The sequence below is a fragment of the Urocampus carinirostris genome, chromosome 13 (genome assembly GCF_059441175.1).
Source record: "Urocampus carinirostris isolate Australia breed hairy pipefish chromosome 13, RoL_Ucar_1.0, whole genome shotgun sequence".
Classification (NCBI taxonomy): Eukaryota; Metazoa; Chordata; class Actinopteri; order Syngnathiformes; family Syngnathidae; genus Urocampus; species Urocampus carinirostris.
The window spans coordinates 3,908,379-3,926,482 of NC_142361.1; the positions used below are offsets into that span (position 1 = coordinate 3,908,379).

The following is an 18,104-nucleotide window of genomic DNA, read 5'->3' on the forward strand; positions in this document are numbered from 1 at the left end:
TGCGTCCTGCTAGTTGTAATGCGGCGTCGGGAAAAACTCCGTGATGACAAAAATACTCTAATTCCGGACGTTGTTGGTGGCGATCCGCAGCTCAAATTCACTCATTGTGGACGATGGATCTGGCCTTGGTTAGGAGCATGCTTGGGAGCGCTGGTCTGTGTGGTCGCCTTCTTGGCCCAGACCCGACTGGCAGCCTTTTTCTTTTGCTCCGTCGTTGTCGGCAGGCAGATCACCCAGGGAGATCCGGTGGTCTCTGTATATCCCTCGGGATGTTGTGGATGTTATTGCATATGCGAAGGGAGTCGAAAGAATAATATGAGGGATAAGGGGACACTGAAAAACAAAAGACGAACTGGAGCCCGTGAAGCCGCTGCGTTTGCACGCGCCGCCATCTTGGATAATATATATACTTAAATCTAAGCCAAACTTACTATAAAAACTAAAAAATACTGAAATCATAGTTTCAGCTCATGTGCATATTTGTCACCAGTAGCGAATGGTAGGCAGCGCATGGAGAGGGGCGCATGTTTGATACAGGAAGAACAAACGAACAAGAAATTAATGAGGCAGACGTGAGCACAGAATTTTCTTTTTATTTGTAATATTGTTTTTACATGCCTAGATATAAAAAAAAAGAAAAAAAAGTGTATTGGACAGTACATAGAAATGGCAGAGAACTTTGTGTGGTTTTAAGGCCAGAGACAAAATGGAAATGAAGAGCCCCCGGCTTTGTTTGCGAGCTCTTAAGATTGTACAAGTCTAGAAACCAAAATACAGGTTGGTGTACATATTTTCTTCTATCTTAATTATGTGGCTATTTTGAAGCAGTTTCAGGTGGTCAGATTCTATGCGAGTATATATGGTAATTTGTAACTAGATGCTTACTTTCAGAGACCCGCATGACTTCTTGGTGTCAGTAATCAGGGGGTAAACTGAATTACCTTGAAATGAACTGTCTAGTAAGTGTAACTACTGTTTTTCTGTGAAGCACCCGACACTAATAGCCACCAAATTTAAAGCAGATGTAAAACATGTGAGCCACACCCTTTTGTCAGGCCTTTGATTTTTCATTGCAGTCACATGTTGAAGCTTGGATTGAGGATTCAATTTGAGCAAAGACAGTTTAACCAAGTAATCTGTATATCACGCAAAAATGTAAATAAAACACCTTTTTCATGGCTAAATTTAAGCACTTTTTAAGGACTTTCAAAGACAATTTCTCAATTTTTCCAGTACCATTGACACAAGAAAATAATGGGAGCCTAAACCTTAATTTGAAACAGTAACTCTAACTGCAACCTTAGTTTGGAACCTTAAAATCCGTTTAAAACCCTAATTTGAAGCCCAAACCCTAGCTCCTTACACAACAATAAAAAATAAAAAGTTCCCAAAAGAAGAAACTGCAGTATGGAGGCGGAAAAGCAGGATTACTTTACAGACGCTAGTGCTGAGCTCCAATCCAGTTGAAGATACGTTCCTGCGGTGAGGACGTGATTGCATGTTTGATTCTTCGTGTTACCCTGGCAACCGAGCCACGGCGGCGCAATCTCATTGAAATGTGTGACACGACCTTCAGAAATCATCTCTTTCCCTAGGGAATCTATCAAGCTCAGAAATATGGACTCAACCTAAACAAGCATTAGATTATTTTCCTATGTTTCAATAATCTGTCGGTGCATGTTGATGTTTCAGTGGTCACGGTGGTCCGGCTGCACACAAAGCTGATAATCTTCAAACCAATTACAAATATGAGCTTTGGATGAGTGCCAGTCAAATGGCCGACACTGCTCTGATTAGCTCAGATTTACTCAAATCCGAAACCTAAATCCCACCAACCAACATCCCAGTCCCCTTCACCCCAACCGTAGTGTTTATCACCCGCATGCAAAGTGAGCGTGGTGATAATATTTTCGTTTGGGATCTAGGTATGTATATATATATATATATATATATATATATATATATCTGTTTGTTCTTTGTTTGCTTGTCTTTCTACCCTAGAAAATGTAGAAGTTTAAATATCACCACCATATTTTACAGGCAGTCAGGTAGGTAACCCTAGATGTGAAAATGCTAAAATCAAAGCTGACCTAGCACTCTCCCAGGCCAGAAGGACATTGAATATCAAAACCATATTTTACAGGCAGTCAGGTAGGTTACCCCAGATGTGAAAACTGGCCAAAAGCTGACTTGGCTGCTTCTTTTTTGTTATTTAGTTTTGCTGACTCTGCAGCTTTCCCAGAAATACATTCCACTCTCCCAAGTCAGAACAAGTTCGGGCAGGATCAAAATCTTACAAGCAATCAAGTAGGTCACTCTAGAGGTGAAAATGTACCCCACCGAAAAAACGGACTTGGCACTATTGGTTCTGATTCTCGCAATATTTTCTTTCCCACTCTCTTTCTTTGACACGCGTGCCACTGCTTGTTTAACTAGTGGCACGCGAGCGCGCGGCAAAATAATGATTTTTTTTTTAATGCGCATTTTTACCTATAAATTTAGACATTTTCAGTTGCGCACCGTGTTGTTTAGAGGCTTTACGGTAGCGCCCCTCCTCTGCTCCATGTGTGAGCGTGTGTCTGCGCGGCCCAGATGAGAGGAGGAAAGATCCGTATATTAACCCAGCTAACGAAACAAATGAATGAACCATGTCAGCTCCTCCAGCGAAAAAAAACTCGTTCTTTTCAGCCAGCATGGACCGATGACTGGGGCTTTGTGCAAAAAAAAAAATCACCATGGCGTTGGTGCATTGTGCCTTGAGAGCGTTGTACCTCGCACATCAAGTGTTAAACATCATTACGAGACGAAACATCATTATTTCAATTATGGGTCTGACGAGGCGGAGACAAAATAACGCGCCGTGTCCAGGTACGGCAAACAATCACAGACCCTGAAAACCTTTGTCACTGCTAAAAACACCACCACTGAAGCAAGCTATCATATTGCTCATTGCATGGCAAAGCACGGAAAACCATTTAATGATGGCGAATACATTAAAGAAGCGTGTGTGCGATTCAAGTTTTGATATTTTCTGCAATAGGGTTCCATTGATGAATAGTGTGGTAGCTGTCCATATCACTTGTTTTTTTGATTGTATTTCATTGTTGACGAAGAATGGTTGATTTTGGTTGATTCTTGTGATTAAAAAAATGAAGTCATGGATGTCTACAGGCCTTTCCACATGTTGCTCTCATTCATTTTTTAGTTTATTGATGAACAAGAATAGTGGAAGATAAATTGGTCAGTAATTTGATTTCAATGTCTATCAATGTTGTATATTTAGACTGGTGAAAAATTACAGCTCTGTTGGATGTAAAAAAAAAATGTTGTGCGAGTCATTAATCTTGGTGTGGCACTCTGATTTACAAGGACATTTGAAAGTGGCACCCCACACCGAAAAGGTTGCTGACCCCTGGTCGAGAGTATCAAACCCTTGCCTGCACTTCCGGATTACTGACCGACAAACTCTTGGACCGTCGCTTTCACTGATTATGTTTTGTGGACCACTACCCTCTGGTGCCACAATTGTTGGCTCACTACCGGACTTCTTGTGTACCGAACCCAGAATAAAGACCTTCGTTACTACACTCATCTGTATTTCCGCACTGTGCTTCCACATACCCCAAGTTCCTTGACAGGAATGTTAAAATAGCAATATTTGCACTTATGTTGCTCGAGGATGACGTCCAAGTGTGTTTATTATTATTTATACTCGTACAATCATAGAAAAGGGCATTTTGGGGTTAGTAGATGTGCTATTAGAGAATTGGTCTAGATAAAATCCAGTAGGAAATTGTTCAGATGTACCGCGAGTTAGTGTTTTTTTATCTTGCGGTGTTTTTGTTGTTGCTTGTTCCTCACCTGTTTGAGGCTCCACAGAGAAGTAAGGCTGTCCCTGCAGAATGCTGTACACCAACCGGGCGCTGTTTCCATATGTAGGGTCATCGGCATCTGTGGCCGTTACCTGCATGACCGACGTCCCTGTAAAACAAAGACAACGTTTTTTTTCCACAAGGCCAGGCTGCAACCTCCAGGGTTAACCACATCCATTGATGAGGCTCACTACTATATAGGCTGAACGTGGTGTTGAAATATAACCAAAGAATGTAAAATCCCAAGCAATAAAGACCTAAAAACAGGATGTAAAACCCTGTTTTGAAATCCCAAATTGAAATCTCAAACAGGCTTAGAACCCTGGCTTCAAGCCTGATTTTTTTTTTACAGATAACATTGAAAATTTTCTGTCCGAAAATCTTACTCTTGAATTCTAAATGGTATGCTAATTTTGAACCACAGTAGCCTTAATTTGAAAGGAAGCCTCATCAAAAACACAACCATGAAATCATACTAGTACATGCTAACACAATCTTGAGACCCAACCTGAAACCCTGAATTGATACATTTTTACTAAACCTGTAAATTTCTTTAGAAAAAAAGAAAACCCTTCTTTTTAAAACATGTACTTTGTATTCTAATTCTAATACATTGTGTAACTGATAGCCTCAAAACCTTAATTGAATACCTCACGCCAACACGTATTAAAAAAATAAATCTGACTTAAAACCATGATTTTGAAATCAAACACTGCCAATAAATAGCTATCTGAATATCTTGATTTGTCACGCCGATTTCAAATTTAATTACCGTATTTTCCGCACTATAAGGCGCACCTAAAAGTCTTAATTTTTTTCAAAAGCTGACCGTGCGCCTTATAATACAGTGCGCCTTATATATGGCTCAATATTAAATCGCAAGGTCTCGCAACTTACGCATCAGCCACCGACTCGATTTTCCCCCGAACGTGGAGTAGTCCGCGGTGTATGCTGGGATTTATATACCGGGGTTTCATTGGCTAACCAATGTGTCAACCATCATTTGAATCGATCGCTATTGGCTAAAGTTATTCTGAGCCTCGGATTGGCTAGAGGGCCAAAACAAACCCTGCAATTGGCCGAAAAAGATGTGTCAATCATCCGTTAAATTGATCGCTATTGGCTGAAGTTATTCGGAGCCTCGGATTGGCTAGAGGGCCAAAACAAACCCTGCAGTTGGCCAAAAAAGATGACTGAATAGCAAGCTTGCTAAACTACGCCATAAAGAAACATGTTTCATTAGTCTGTATTTGTAAACATTTTACTCTCCTGGATTTACTACACTCACGGTTGTAAGAAGACCATGATTGCGTATCATTATTGAACGTGAGAACTTAGGTGAGCTATGCGGCTTTATATTTTCCCGGTATCTTGTTTTAGAACGATCTTGATGTTGCTGTGATGAGTTGAGTGAATTAAACTCAATTCCAAGTGTTTATTGTCATATGCACAGTAAAGTTGCGAGCGAAAAAGAAAATAGAAACTAAGGAATGGTTGGCATTTCTTGAATCCCAAGACTTTAACCTTCCGAATGATATTTGAAATGATGCATTTGAGTGACATCGTACAGACACCGCATCCGCACGTGTCTACGACACGTATTTGCTTCTTTGCAAGCTTTGGGAATGTTAAGGGGGTAATCAGTTTTGACTGAATCATCTGACTGTTTTGTTGACGTTCCCATTGTAGCGCCTTATGATCCGGTGCGCCTTATCTATGGAAGATATAGGACCAAAAACTATTTTTTGGGGGTGCTCCCTATAACCCGGTGCGCCCTATAGTGCGGAAAATACGGTACTTTATTTTTCCGGATTTTATGTTGCTTTGAAGTAAGTTGGACTGTCCATAAAATGCATAAAAAGGAATAAAAAAAACATATGCCGCACTGGAGCATAAGTCACATTAATGTAGGAAATATGTTTTATCCAACATGACACCAAGAATAAGCACGTCATTGAAATTTAAATCATAATCTAAAATAAAATTGAGGCAATGACAGGCTGAGTGGTAAACTTATGGTACATATCACAACAAAGAAATTGAAATAGTACACTAAGGCTTATTTTGACAACTTTAGCATAAATAACACACTAAGAATTTTACCAAAACCATCTGTGTCACTCTTATTACACGGCACCTCTGTTTTACTTTTTCAACAACTCCGCTGACACCGGAGATTGTGTGCAGCGGTTACTTTTCTACGTTTCTCCTGTCGGACTCATCTTCAGTTGCAGCTACAATCCTTTCTGAGTTTTTGAATCCTGACAAAATTGTTTTGGTTGTCACCAAAGCCCATGCTTTTTCGATGCATCCATTAACTTTCAGGAAAGTTGCACAGCACATTCTACCAGCTGCTGTGAAGCTGTGCCCTCCACCCATCACCCACTGCTCCCTTAGATTATGCAAGACTGCTTTAAAAGTCCTAGTCTCTGAGATATCAACAAAATTGATAATAACGCCGTTTTTTTTCAGTAACGGGATAATCTAGCTAATTGTGCGTAAGGAAGATAAGCAGGACATCCTTGGTTAGCCTTTTGCATATTTATTCACCAACAACACATGAACGTGAAAACGCCTTTCATTCAACCTAACACGGCAGCCATCTACAAGAACACAAAACACTGCGTGTGTGATGACGTCCTTCTGTAATATCACGAGTAAGAGTGCTGTTAAATTCACAATACTTAAAATCTCATTCGGGGAAACTAGTGAAGGATTGTTTTTCAGTGGTTCCTGCGTCGTTTAACACTAAATGTTCCAAAACTGGTGCTCTCTCCTCACTGAGAGAAGTTTTGTCAGCTATCATAGATACTGTAGAGAGTTGGGGAGGATAGAGACAAATGGAGAGATGGGGAGGGAGTGAGAGACGTAGAGAGAGGGATTGGATAGTAGCTTTCTATTGTTTTACAATCAACTTTCGTTGTGAAACAAATATATGAAGTGCAGAGGCCTATTTCTACTTGATCAATTGTCTTAGGTTGTAGGAGTTAATTTGTTTATTATACACTGCAGTGTTAAACACGCTTTATATTGTTGAATAGTTTACTTTTGTGGTGTAAAAATACTTTAAGTACAGTAGCATATGTTTACTTGAGCAGTTGTCTCACCTGAGATTGTGATTTATTCTATGAAGTGAAACTCACTTTATATTGTTTTACAATTGACTTTTGTTGTGGAAAAAATACTTGAAATACAGTAGGCTATGTCTACTTGACAAGTGGTGTCAGGTTGTGAGAGTTAAAATTTAATCTAATCAACTCACTTTATTGATTACTGATGATTGTTATTTTACTATATTGTTTACAAGTGTATTTTTGTTGCACTTCAAGAGTGAGATTCAGAATATGTCAAATTCCTTGAGAAAAACCCTTTTTTAGAAGTAATGGAAAAAGTGAATTTGCCTGGTATTTATTTTATTTTTTTTACCACAGAGGAATTCAGTGACTAACTCAGTTACGTTTTTGCTAGAAGTAGTGAATAACTATAACTAATTACTTTTTTTAAATAATGTGCCCAACACTGGATATCAAGTGGCTGGAGTTCAGCTTCAAGGGATGATGGGAGGTATGTATTTAAATGTTTTAATTCCTCTTTAAACTGTGGGGTGGTGTGCACTCTCATGCAATCCGGAAGCTTAGTGTATCACTTTCTAAGGCACGAATTAATCATTTTTTGATCATCCACCTTTTCTCATTAATCGTAACTGCAACTGGGGGGGCATTAGGTTTATGGTAAGGATACACGATTTTGAGAAACAAACTGTATTGCTATTTTCAGACCAGTTTTGCAATTTTGATGCAATTTTGACTCAGAAATGGGATTTTCTGAGGTAGATTTGTTTTTTTGTGAGTACCTGACCCTTTGATGCATGACCTACCAGTGCGTACACTCTTCCAGATGTGGGGTCGAAAATTAGTGGGGGGTGGGGGGTTGTGTGGGAACTACAAATACCAGTGGCATCATATCAGAAAAAATGTTTTAGGATGAATACCGTGAATTTCACAATATTAATTTTTTTCATTTTTATTTTTTATAGATTTTGAAGAATAACAACCCATGGGCCAATTTTTAATCCTTTTGCAGAAAAGGTTAATACTTGTGACAGGGCCGTCAGACTGTTGAGAAGCAAAGACGTGTCTGATGATGTCACCAGTCACTCGTCCTATTGGAGTCTCCAAATGGCCAGTTTTGGAAATGCCTAGAAATACCCTTTGAAACATCTGTAAAGTACAAATGTTTCCTTTTTCAGATTAAGATCAACCTTGACCTGGGACCAGGGAAGGCTTAATGATATTGTCCCAAGTGCTTCCTAGCCAAAATGTCAATGCTACACTTATCTTCAGGCATGTGATTGCAAAAAAAAAAAAAAATCAGACGAGAATAACTATTTCTGTGTTATTTTATCAACATTTTAGTAGCACTTGCAGTAATTATTTTAGATTGGACAAAACCTGAGAGTGTTAACTTTCAAAACAGACCAAAACCATCCAGATTCTCCAAACAGTTCAATAACACCATTCAATATACTTTGGGTGTGTCTTGGATTGGGATTTTAGGTGAATTTTACAGGGTTGTTAAGGGGTTAAATTTAAGTATACTCTTCTGGGGAGCTTTGTTAGATTGCTGTCCTCTTTGATTACAGAATCACACAATGTCACATTGCAATATTGATTACATTTTGGTTAATCGTGCAGCCCTAGTGTATAGTTTTTCGTTTGAAAATTACCATATGATGCAATTTTGATCTACAGTATCTCCACAACATACCAGCATCATTCTTGGCCACCAATATTATACCCCACGATTTTATTTTATTTTATTTTTCTTATTTTCAATAGGATTTATCTCCATTCTTCACCCTTTTAAGTTTCTCACTAACTCCAAACTTTCAATCTGCTGTTTGATTACTGTTTTAGGCTGCATTTTCCACTACTAGTCGTTTGTCATCTGCAGAATATGATTTTCTTCCTTTGTTTTGGCCTTCTCAGTTACCACCAATGAAAAAAAAATATTGTATTGTATTTGTATTTATTATTTATTCAGCCAGTATAAACCATAAACATAATATATACAGTAAATCATTTGACACACGAACCTCTCAACGTGACGCATCGCCTTCGATCTGCGCCGGGTTTTTAGACTCAACTGCTGTGTTGGGAGTCATTAGGTGACCAAACCCCCCAATTCCAACCGTTAATGCCGGGCGCCAAGCAGGGAGGCAATGAGTACCAATGTTGTAAGTCTTAGGTATGACTCGGGCGAGGCTTGAACCAGCGACCTCCCAGTCTCGGAGCGGGTGCCCTACCATCTAGGCTACCAAGCTGGTTTAAAAAGGCTTCTTGCATTTTTGTGTGAAAATAACATGCAGAATTTCATGAAGCCTGATAATCATGTGCTAATCAATTCACACATCAATCGCTCCATAATATAAGGCACAGCCTGGGCTAAACAACAAAAAACGTTATTCACAGTTCGGAAAATACAGTATTTTGTAAAAACAAGACTGGTCCCAAAATCATTACCCAAGATAAAGGGACAGTGTGTATTATTCAGTTCCTCTTTGTGGTAAAGAAAACATATTTGGTACAAAAAAAAAAATAATAATATTTGATTTATATAATAAGCAAATATACCTAAACTATTGTAAAATTATGCATTTAAAAAAAAATGTGCCGGTCCAAAATTAACATGAACCTCACCTACACGGAACTGACATAATTGGCCGCCATCATGCTGCTATTGGTACCCAAAAACCTAAAAAGACTGCCCCTAAATCTTAATTTGTTTGAGTTAGTCTTTAGTTAAATCAAGGAATGTACCGTATTTTCACGACTATAAGACGCACTGGGTTGTAAGGCGCACTCCCCAAAAATAGTTTTTGTCCTGTATTTTCCATACATAAGGCGCACCAGACTATAAGGCGCTACATTGGGAACGTCTACAAAACAGTCAGATAGTTCAGTCAAACTTATTAACCACTTAACATTCCGATGGGTCGCAAAGAATAAAATATGTGTCTCAGACCCGTACGGACACGGTGTCTGTACAATGTCACCAATCACTCAAATGCGTCATTCCACACATCATTAGGAAAGTTAAACTCTTCGGATTCAAGAAATGCCAACCATTTCTTAATTTCTATTTTTTTTTTCCGCTGGCAACTGTGTAGACAGCAAAGTAAGAATTTCATTGAGCGGGGAAAAGTGGTTCTTTACTGTGCATATAACAGTAAACAATTTGAATTGGATTGAATTTAATTTAAAAATAGACTCATCACAGAAACCTCAAGATCAGTCTGAAACAAGATACTGGAAAAATATAATGCCGGGGTTAGAATATAAAACGCTGGTATATATCACAGCATACACCGTGCATTACTTCTCGTACGGGGGAAAATCTAGTCAGCAGCTGCTTACCTTAGTTGCGAGATCTTGCGACTCAAAATTGATCAGGGTGCCCCTTCAAAATAGTTGGGGTGTTCTAAAAATAGCTCACCAGAGCAAAGTCATTGTGATTTTCTAGTAAATTGTTTTTTTTATTGGTTGACTGAGTCTTTTTAACACCTTCTATAATAAATTACCTGATGATAACATAGCAATAACAAAGTACTAGCATGATAACTTGTTATTGTAGAAAAACAAATAAATAAATTCCAGTCCAAGGGCTTCTTGGAAAAAATAAAAATCTATTCAAGTATTGATAATTTTTTAAGTCGTTAATTAAAATTACATAAAGATAACCAATTCATGTATTTATTTATCTTTTTATTGATCTCATTTAAAGGAAATACAACAAACTAAATTCTAATTTTTTGGTTTTATCAAGCGGATGAGCAGAACATTTGCTTTTTTTTTGCTTGCTATCTGGCTACCTTTCCAGTTTTGTAGCTAGCTATCTGGCTACCTTTGTAGCTGTGCAGCTCGCTATCTTCCTAAATTCTTACCTATTTAGCAAGCTATCTAGCTTGATTTTTACATTTTTTGCATGTTATCTAGCTAACACTTTATCTTTTTTTCCTGTTAGTTATAATGCTAAATTTTGGCCTACTATTTTTTAGCTTTTTATCTGGCTATTTAGTTGGCTCTTTTAGCTAACTATCTAGCTCCCTTTTAGTTTTTTCCCTTTCTACCTTTCTAGCTAACTGTCACGTTACTTATCATCTATTCAGAAAGCCTTCTAGCTAAGTTGCTTTAGAAGTAAGGATACACGATTTTGAGCTATTTTATTAAACTGTGTGCCCTTTGTGCTAATTAAAACAAAAAATAGCTCTCAGCTTGAAAAACATTGAAGTACCCTGCCCTGACGGTATCACAAGACCCAAATTGAAACAAAAAAAACAGGTTTGAAACCGTACCTTAAAAACTTTAACCTTAGCTCTGAAATGACCTGACCTGGTGCTTAAGCCTCAGATGAGCATTCAAGTTCCATGAGATCTAACGCTCTTGAAACGGAATCACTTAAACGTCCTCTGCGAGCGTCTTTCTATGGAAAGTCTGTCCGCAGTTTCAGCTGTATGAAGAGTCCCTCAGATCAACAACCAATCTGGTTCCGGGGAGTCTATTAGTATTGGAAGCTCTTAGTCAGGAGAGCTTGTCGGGTGTTTGATTCCTTTTAATGTATGGACTAATGGTGCGGTCATGTAGCCGCGCTTCCTGTGCTTGGGTTTCCGTGACAATCGATCATCCTTGAAGAACCGTGACCATGATGAGCTTCAGCAAGGACTTCATTACCAACCTAATGCACTTGCTCACTTTCCAATTCTGACTTTTGGACTTGGTTGACTTGACCGATTAAGCCAGGGGGCCCAAAACGATGGCCCGTGGGCCGGATGAGGCCCATTTGGTCCGGTCCTCTGAACAATACTAGAGAGCATTTTTTTTTTTCCCCCCCGCTACTTCACGCTTCAGTTATCGACAGTTCACTCCTTTGCGGATACATATTAGTTTACGTCAGGGCTCAGAACAACAACTTAGTCAGATACAATAGCTTCACTTACCAACGTTGGACATTTCGGGCACTCTGGCGTAGTAAGGTCCATGCAGGAACTCCGGTGGATTATCATTGATATCCTGAACCTTGACAATGAACTCAGAGGGCGGCTCCAGAGGTTTGTTTGTGTCTCGAGCCACCGCTTGCGCTGTCAGTGTGTACTGAGCCTGTTCCTCGCGGTCCAGAGTCTTGGTGGCGTGGATGTTCCCTGTGTTGTCGTCGATGACGAAAATGGTCCCGGCCCCTTCTCCCGATAGAATGTACTTGATGTTGCCGTTGCCCGAATCTACGTCAGAGTGGAGCTGCGTAAAAAATGAATGACAAAATTATTTGGGAAGGTTATATGAGTTTCATTTAAAAATGAGTAATTATTAACAGTGTTGGTACTAACGCGTTGCAAAGATTCGCGTTCCTAGGACACAGTTACTTTTCTCGATTTTTCTTTTTTAGTGAGTATTGTCACGCATTATTAACTATAACCTATTCTAAAAGCTTTGGCTCATCTATTCCGCATCTAGCCTCTGGGAATTATGACAGTATCATAAATTCAACTAGGAGTGGGTTTAATCACATCTTTGTCAACATTTATTGACTAGTTTCTTTCTTGTATCCACTGTATTACACCGTATGGCAGTGTGAAGGCACCAAGCCATATGCAAGGTACACAATGTGGTGATAAAAGCAAAGATATAGGCACAGACTGTTAATGCTTTAAAGCTTTAATACTTCTAAAAAAAAATGAGAAAGTGCATTTGGTATGGATAGAGATGACGTTCAGTGCCCCCACTCAAATCATGTGATAACCTCACCAGAAACATCCGTGGCTGAAAAGTTCTCGCAAAATTCATGCATTGTTCATGCCTAAGTTCAGTGTTCATGCAATAAAAAAAATGTTTGCAAGCAAATATCCTTGTGTTCATAAAAAAACATTGTTTAGACATTGGAGGTATCAAAAATCTACACAAATAAGCATAGATGTGTAATGTATCCTTTCACTAAAAGCAAATTTTCACAGTTTTCTTAGAAATGAGTCATTTCAAGAAACTTTTCTTTATTACACAATGGTAAAATGCTAGAAGCTTTCTTTTTTTATGAAAGATGAGGGTTCAAACTTTCTTTTGCTGCATCCTACACCTATATAGCTATAGAGCTACATTTTCTGTAGCATTTTAAAAATGAGTTAAAATGACAAAAATTGGCTGGCACCAGTTCCTATTTGAGAGAAACGTGTGGCACTGAAACAGTTAAGCAAATACAACACTTTCTTCATGGGGAAAAAAAACATACTCCGAAAACAAATATGATTTCTGGTGTATAGTACAATATTAAATTAAAATCATCCCAAGGATCATAGAAAACCTCATGAGCCACGTCCAGCTCGCAGGCCTTGATTTTGACAAATGTGATCTAGAACATGAGTCTCCAAGCTTGTTTAAGCGTCGGGGGTTATCTGTGTTACTAATTAGTGCAAAGAGCACACAGTTTGATATGCATTTCTAAAATAGCAGTTTATTTAGATGGCTTTGTGAAAAGCTAATAGGGACACTTGATAGTTAGCTAGAAAAGTTAACAGGTACAAAAACTAAAAGGGAGATGGATCGCTAACTAAAGTCAAGTCATAAAAAAACAACTAAATAGCCAAATACAAGCTAAAAACTAAATCGTTAGCTAGACAGGGCAAAATCTAGCTTGATAACTAGCCAAGAATAGCAAATGTTAGAATTTTGTTTGCTGTAATTCCTATGAAGTAAATCAATAAAAAGATAAATACATACATTTGTTTGATACCGGAATATATTCTCATTCTATTCTTTTAATTAATTGTTTCGGGGAATCAATTTATTTGAATTTTTAAAATATCAACATATGTTATTACTATATTGTTACTATTTTATTACCGAGATAATTATTAAAAATAGGGTAAAATAGACTCATTCAACCAATAAAAAATAATTTATATAGAAAATCACAATGACCCAGCACAGGTGAGGTATTTTTGGAACAGGTCCGCGGGCACTTCAACTGTCTTTAGGGGGCACCCTAATGCCGGCAGGTACCACAAGGGGGACACCTGGTCCAAAAGCACAAATGATTGCAATGTAAACAACCACCATCAGACGCTGATATCATCATAGCCCTTTAACTTGTAATCAAGCAAACAAAATGGGGTTTATTCCTCCCTCTGGTTACCATATGCTCAACTTACCCTGCCCACCAGAACTGGATCCGGTCCAGTGTACTCTTCTATGACAAAGAATTGATTCCAGACCCATCCTCTTTTGGACCTGTGAAGCACCTGACCCTTTTTGCCCAACCGGGGCCGGTGTCTGTGCAACGATGAGTGCCCTTAAAACAGAAACACACAAATCCATCAACATACATCTTGAGGGTGTTAAATTAGTAATGTGTCTAACACAGAGGTGGGTATTAATGATTCATATTAACTCCATTACATTTACTTGATTAAGTTTGGGGACATTTTTTCATCATACTTTCTTTCACTTGAGTAGAAGAAATGGTACTCTTACTCTGCTACATTAGTCTTCAGCAAACCAGTTCCTTAAGTAAGTATGCGCATTCCTTTTTTGCTTGCTTTTTTCTCTTTTGTGTCCCCTGAGTGAGAGCCGAGCTTTGCGCTGAAAACCCGCCCATTTTAAAGGAGATGCACAAGTCGCAAACAGGTGTGTGCGTGTGCGTGTGATCTGCTAATGACCCCAAAAGTAAAAAGAGAAAAATAACTGCACATAAATCAAAATTTAACTGTATTAATGTGATTTAATTTACTTCAACTTTTTAAAAGGTTGCTTTTTTATCTTTATAAGGGCATGCTGCATTTTATTGCACTCTATTTGTTGCCCAGATCAGGGACACATTATGCTGTTGTTTTTGTCTAATCCTCAAAACAAAAAATACATCAGAAATTGAGTTTCTTAAGTGCATTTCTTTAATTTTATCAAAACAATTAAACAATCCGTAATTCAATAATATTGTAACAAAGTCAACTTGAGGCGGTATCATACAATAGTTGTCACGTCATTTTCCACAGGATGTGCTGCATCCAACTTAGTGATTTTAATAGTAGGATGATATAGATATATACTGCATTTGTTGTGTTCATTATAAAGCTTTTCCAAGGCTTTTATTTTTTTTGCGTCTCCTGACAAAATACATTTTGGTTTTTAGTTGAATATGCCTCTTTTAACATGTGTGTTGCCGACCCCTGGGCTAGCTTGTTGTTCTGCCTGCAGAGCCTGTTAAAAGGTACTGGGGCTTTAAATGTGCTGTGATGATCATTTTATTGTCTTAGTATTTTTTACACAACTTGCACTCTAACTTCCTTTTCAAAATATTGTAAAATTAAATGTATAACAGTTGACCTGTTGGCTTTGTTATTTTCGTATTTGAAGGCCAGCGATCTCACAGTCGCCTCTTCACTGTAAATGTTGACACTGGTGTTTTGCGGGTACTATTTTACAGCTGCTAGTTGAGGACCAGTAAGGTATCTATTTCTAAAACAACAAACTCTAATGTACTTATTGTCTTGCTTGGTTGTGCGGGAATACCCCACTTCTCTTTCTGTTAGGCTTGTGCTGTTTTCTGAAAAAGGTACCGTAAAATTCGGAATATAGGTCGCAACCTTTTTCCCAAGCTTTCAACCCTGCGGCTTATGCAATGATGCAGCTAATTTATGCCGTTTTTCTCCCGGCCGCCAGGAGCACCCGAGCAGTATAGGTAAGAGTGAGACAGGTGACATATATGTGTTGAGGAAGTCGCAAGGTTTATGTAACTTTGCGCTTTGTGCGTGAATAAAACTAGCTTGAACAGACCCTCATCTTAGAAAAGGTATCGATCGAAAGGGGAGTGCTAACCACCATATTGAGAATAATTTTACGAGTCTGTTTATTTGTAAACGAAAACAATGTGGCAAAACAAACAAAATACAATAAAGAACGTCCAATGAAGCAGAACATTTTTGGAGTAAATATTTTACACAGGTGGGTTCCGTGTATTGTACTCAATGTGACAAAGCCATGTTCGCGGACATTCAAAGAAGTTGAAGACGGCCAGGGTGAGTAATGGTGAGTTGCACCGGCTTTTTAGTTTTCTGGTATGTCTTTTCAGACCGATTGTTATGTTTCTCTGATGAGTATATTTTTATATCTTGAATCCAATAATATGTGGCATGACATATTTCAGTTACTGGGGACATCGTAAAATACACATATTTGTTTATCAAATGTCTGGCGGCCCACCGGCAAGCCGTAGGATTGTTAAGAGGTTAAGGTACTGTAAATTATCAAAATTATTTCTGTGTGTGTTTCTCGTGTTTCAAATTTCTAGCTGTTCTAATCTGCTAAACTAGTTTCTATTGTACAAGGGTTTTCTAATCATCCATTATCTTTCTAAGATAATTAGAAAACACATTGCACTAAAAGAACGCTGGAGTGCCGGAAATTAGCCTATATACACCTTTGTAGATATTGCATTTAAAACAGATATTTACAATTAGTCATTTACCACAATAACAATGTGTGGAGTGTATTTATGATTAGTTTCATCTTATCTTTATTGAAAGAAAAAAAAACAGTGCTTTTTTTTTCAAAAGTAAGGACATTTCCAAGCGACCCCCAAACTTTTGAACGGTGGAGTACTTTTAATGGCATGGTTCTCTGGTGAGTCTGCTTTAATACTTAAAAGGTACAAACTGGCAACATTCGCACCTGCATGTCTATGCCAGTGGGAGCGATGATCCAAGGAGTTGTGTCCCTGCTGGCTCGCTTCTACCAGGGTACAGAAGGCGCAAAGTCCAGCCAAAAACAGGAACACCCTCAGCATCCTCATTGTCATCATCATCATCAAATATCTTGTTCCTCTCAGTGTAGCTCAGCCCCCACCGGGGTGACTCCCTTTGTAGGCAAGGGGATGTTGGTACTGCAATCTCTTCCCTTGTCTTCTCCAGTCCCCTAAGCCTGGAAGCATACAGAATGTTAGAACCATCAATAATGCTCACAGAAAGTATGCTTTGCTGGCTGACATTCACCAGAATTGTTCCGAAATCCTTTAATTAGCCTGTCAAGGCCATCTGTAAACCAATTAGCTTTAATTCATTTGACCACTCATGTGAAAAAGGTACAAAACATGTTGTCAGTTTGTGTTTACATGATTGTATTTGAGAACACCATCAATAACTGTTCAGAAATTTGCCAACATGAATTTCATCCTAATAATACACCGGCATAGACAAGAGCACGACCACTATAATCCCAAAATAGTGGAATTAATTTTTTTAAGATAATAGTAAAAAGAACAATTAAATTCATCATAAAATGAGTAGAAGGCCTAAATGAAAAGTTTATTGTCTGAAAAAAGCTATGCTTTTAGTGTCTGAAGGGGTTCTTTATATATATATGTAACCGCTGTGTACTTGTCCCACCAAAGATCCACATTCACGCTGGACTGGATGATGAAGTTTTATTACAGTTACTGCAAATGAATGAGTCACAACATTAGCTGTTCTGCTGGCTTTGATCTCTTTGATCTCAGAAGCAGTTCCCTCTGAAAAGCGTCCAACAAAGCATATCAAAGAGCTTTCTTTTCAATTTACATAAAATAGATTTTAGAATATCACAATACATTTTTACATCCATTTTGACAAGATGCTTTTAACAAGAGATCGTATAGTGGATTTTTAACGTTTACAATGAATTCAACATATTTTTCTTTAGTCTGAATTTTAACCAACATCATCCTTTTTAATGTATATGAGAAAATAGAAATAAAAACAATAATGAATATAAAAACGGGTACAATTTACCTGCAAATGAATGAGTCACAACATTAGCTTTCCTGCTGGCTTTGATCTCTTTGATCTCTACAAGGGGAATTACATTTTAGTAAAACACAAACGAAACGAAAATAAATCTAAACAGCTTGACGATATCAATCACATGACTGTGCATGTTGATTTGTCAGCTGGGGTTATAATGTTTAAAATTAACTTCTTTTGTGGCGCACCAAAAAATGTGTCTTACCAGTAGCAGTTCCCTCTGAAAACTGCCAACAAACCCCGCCTCCCGGTCACATGTCAGAAGCCAAAACCAAACCCCACCCCATACCAGCAGGTGGCACTGTTGGACTTCTCCTTGCAGGACACTTACCAAAAACTACATACACATATTTCACAAAAGTTATTATTACACCCGTTACATATATATATATATATATATAATGTATATATATGTA

At 38.2% G+C, this 18,104-nt stretch overlaps 1 protein-coding gene and 1 long non-coding RNA gene across 5 annotated transcripts in view; one reads left to right on the top strand and one right to left on the bottom strand.

Annotated features, from left to right (window-relative positions):
* cdh11 (cadherin 11, type 2, OB-cadherin (osteoblast)) overlaps positions 1–18,104 on the bottom strand; it is a 171,392-nt gene that overhangs the window by 47,632 nt on the left and 105,656 nt on the right. For all 4 annotated transcript variants that reach the window (XM_088351128.1, XM_088351126.1, XM_088351125.1 and 1 more), the window contains 4 exons: positions 16,583–16,831; positions 14,068–14,207; positions 11,869–12,163; positions 3,862–3,981 (listed from right to left, as the gene is read on the bottom strand). In XM_088351128.1, coding sequence (XP_088207254.1) covers positions 3,862–3,981; positions 11,869–12,163; positions 14,068–14,207; positions 16,583–16,718 — 691 coding nt within the window. In that variant the 5' untranslated portion in view covers positions 16,719–16,831. The remainder of the gene's footprint in view (positions 1–3,861; positions 3,982–11,868; positions 12,164–14,067; positions 14,208–16,582; positions 16,832–18,104) is intronic.
* Positions 1–18,104, top strand: part of LOC148353518 (uncharacterized) — a 53,705-nt gene that overhangs the window by 15,946 nt on the left and 19,655 nt on the right. The gene's annotated exons all lie outside the window — the stretch shown is intronic.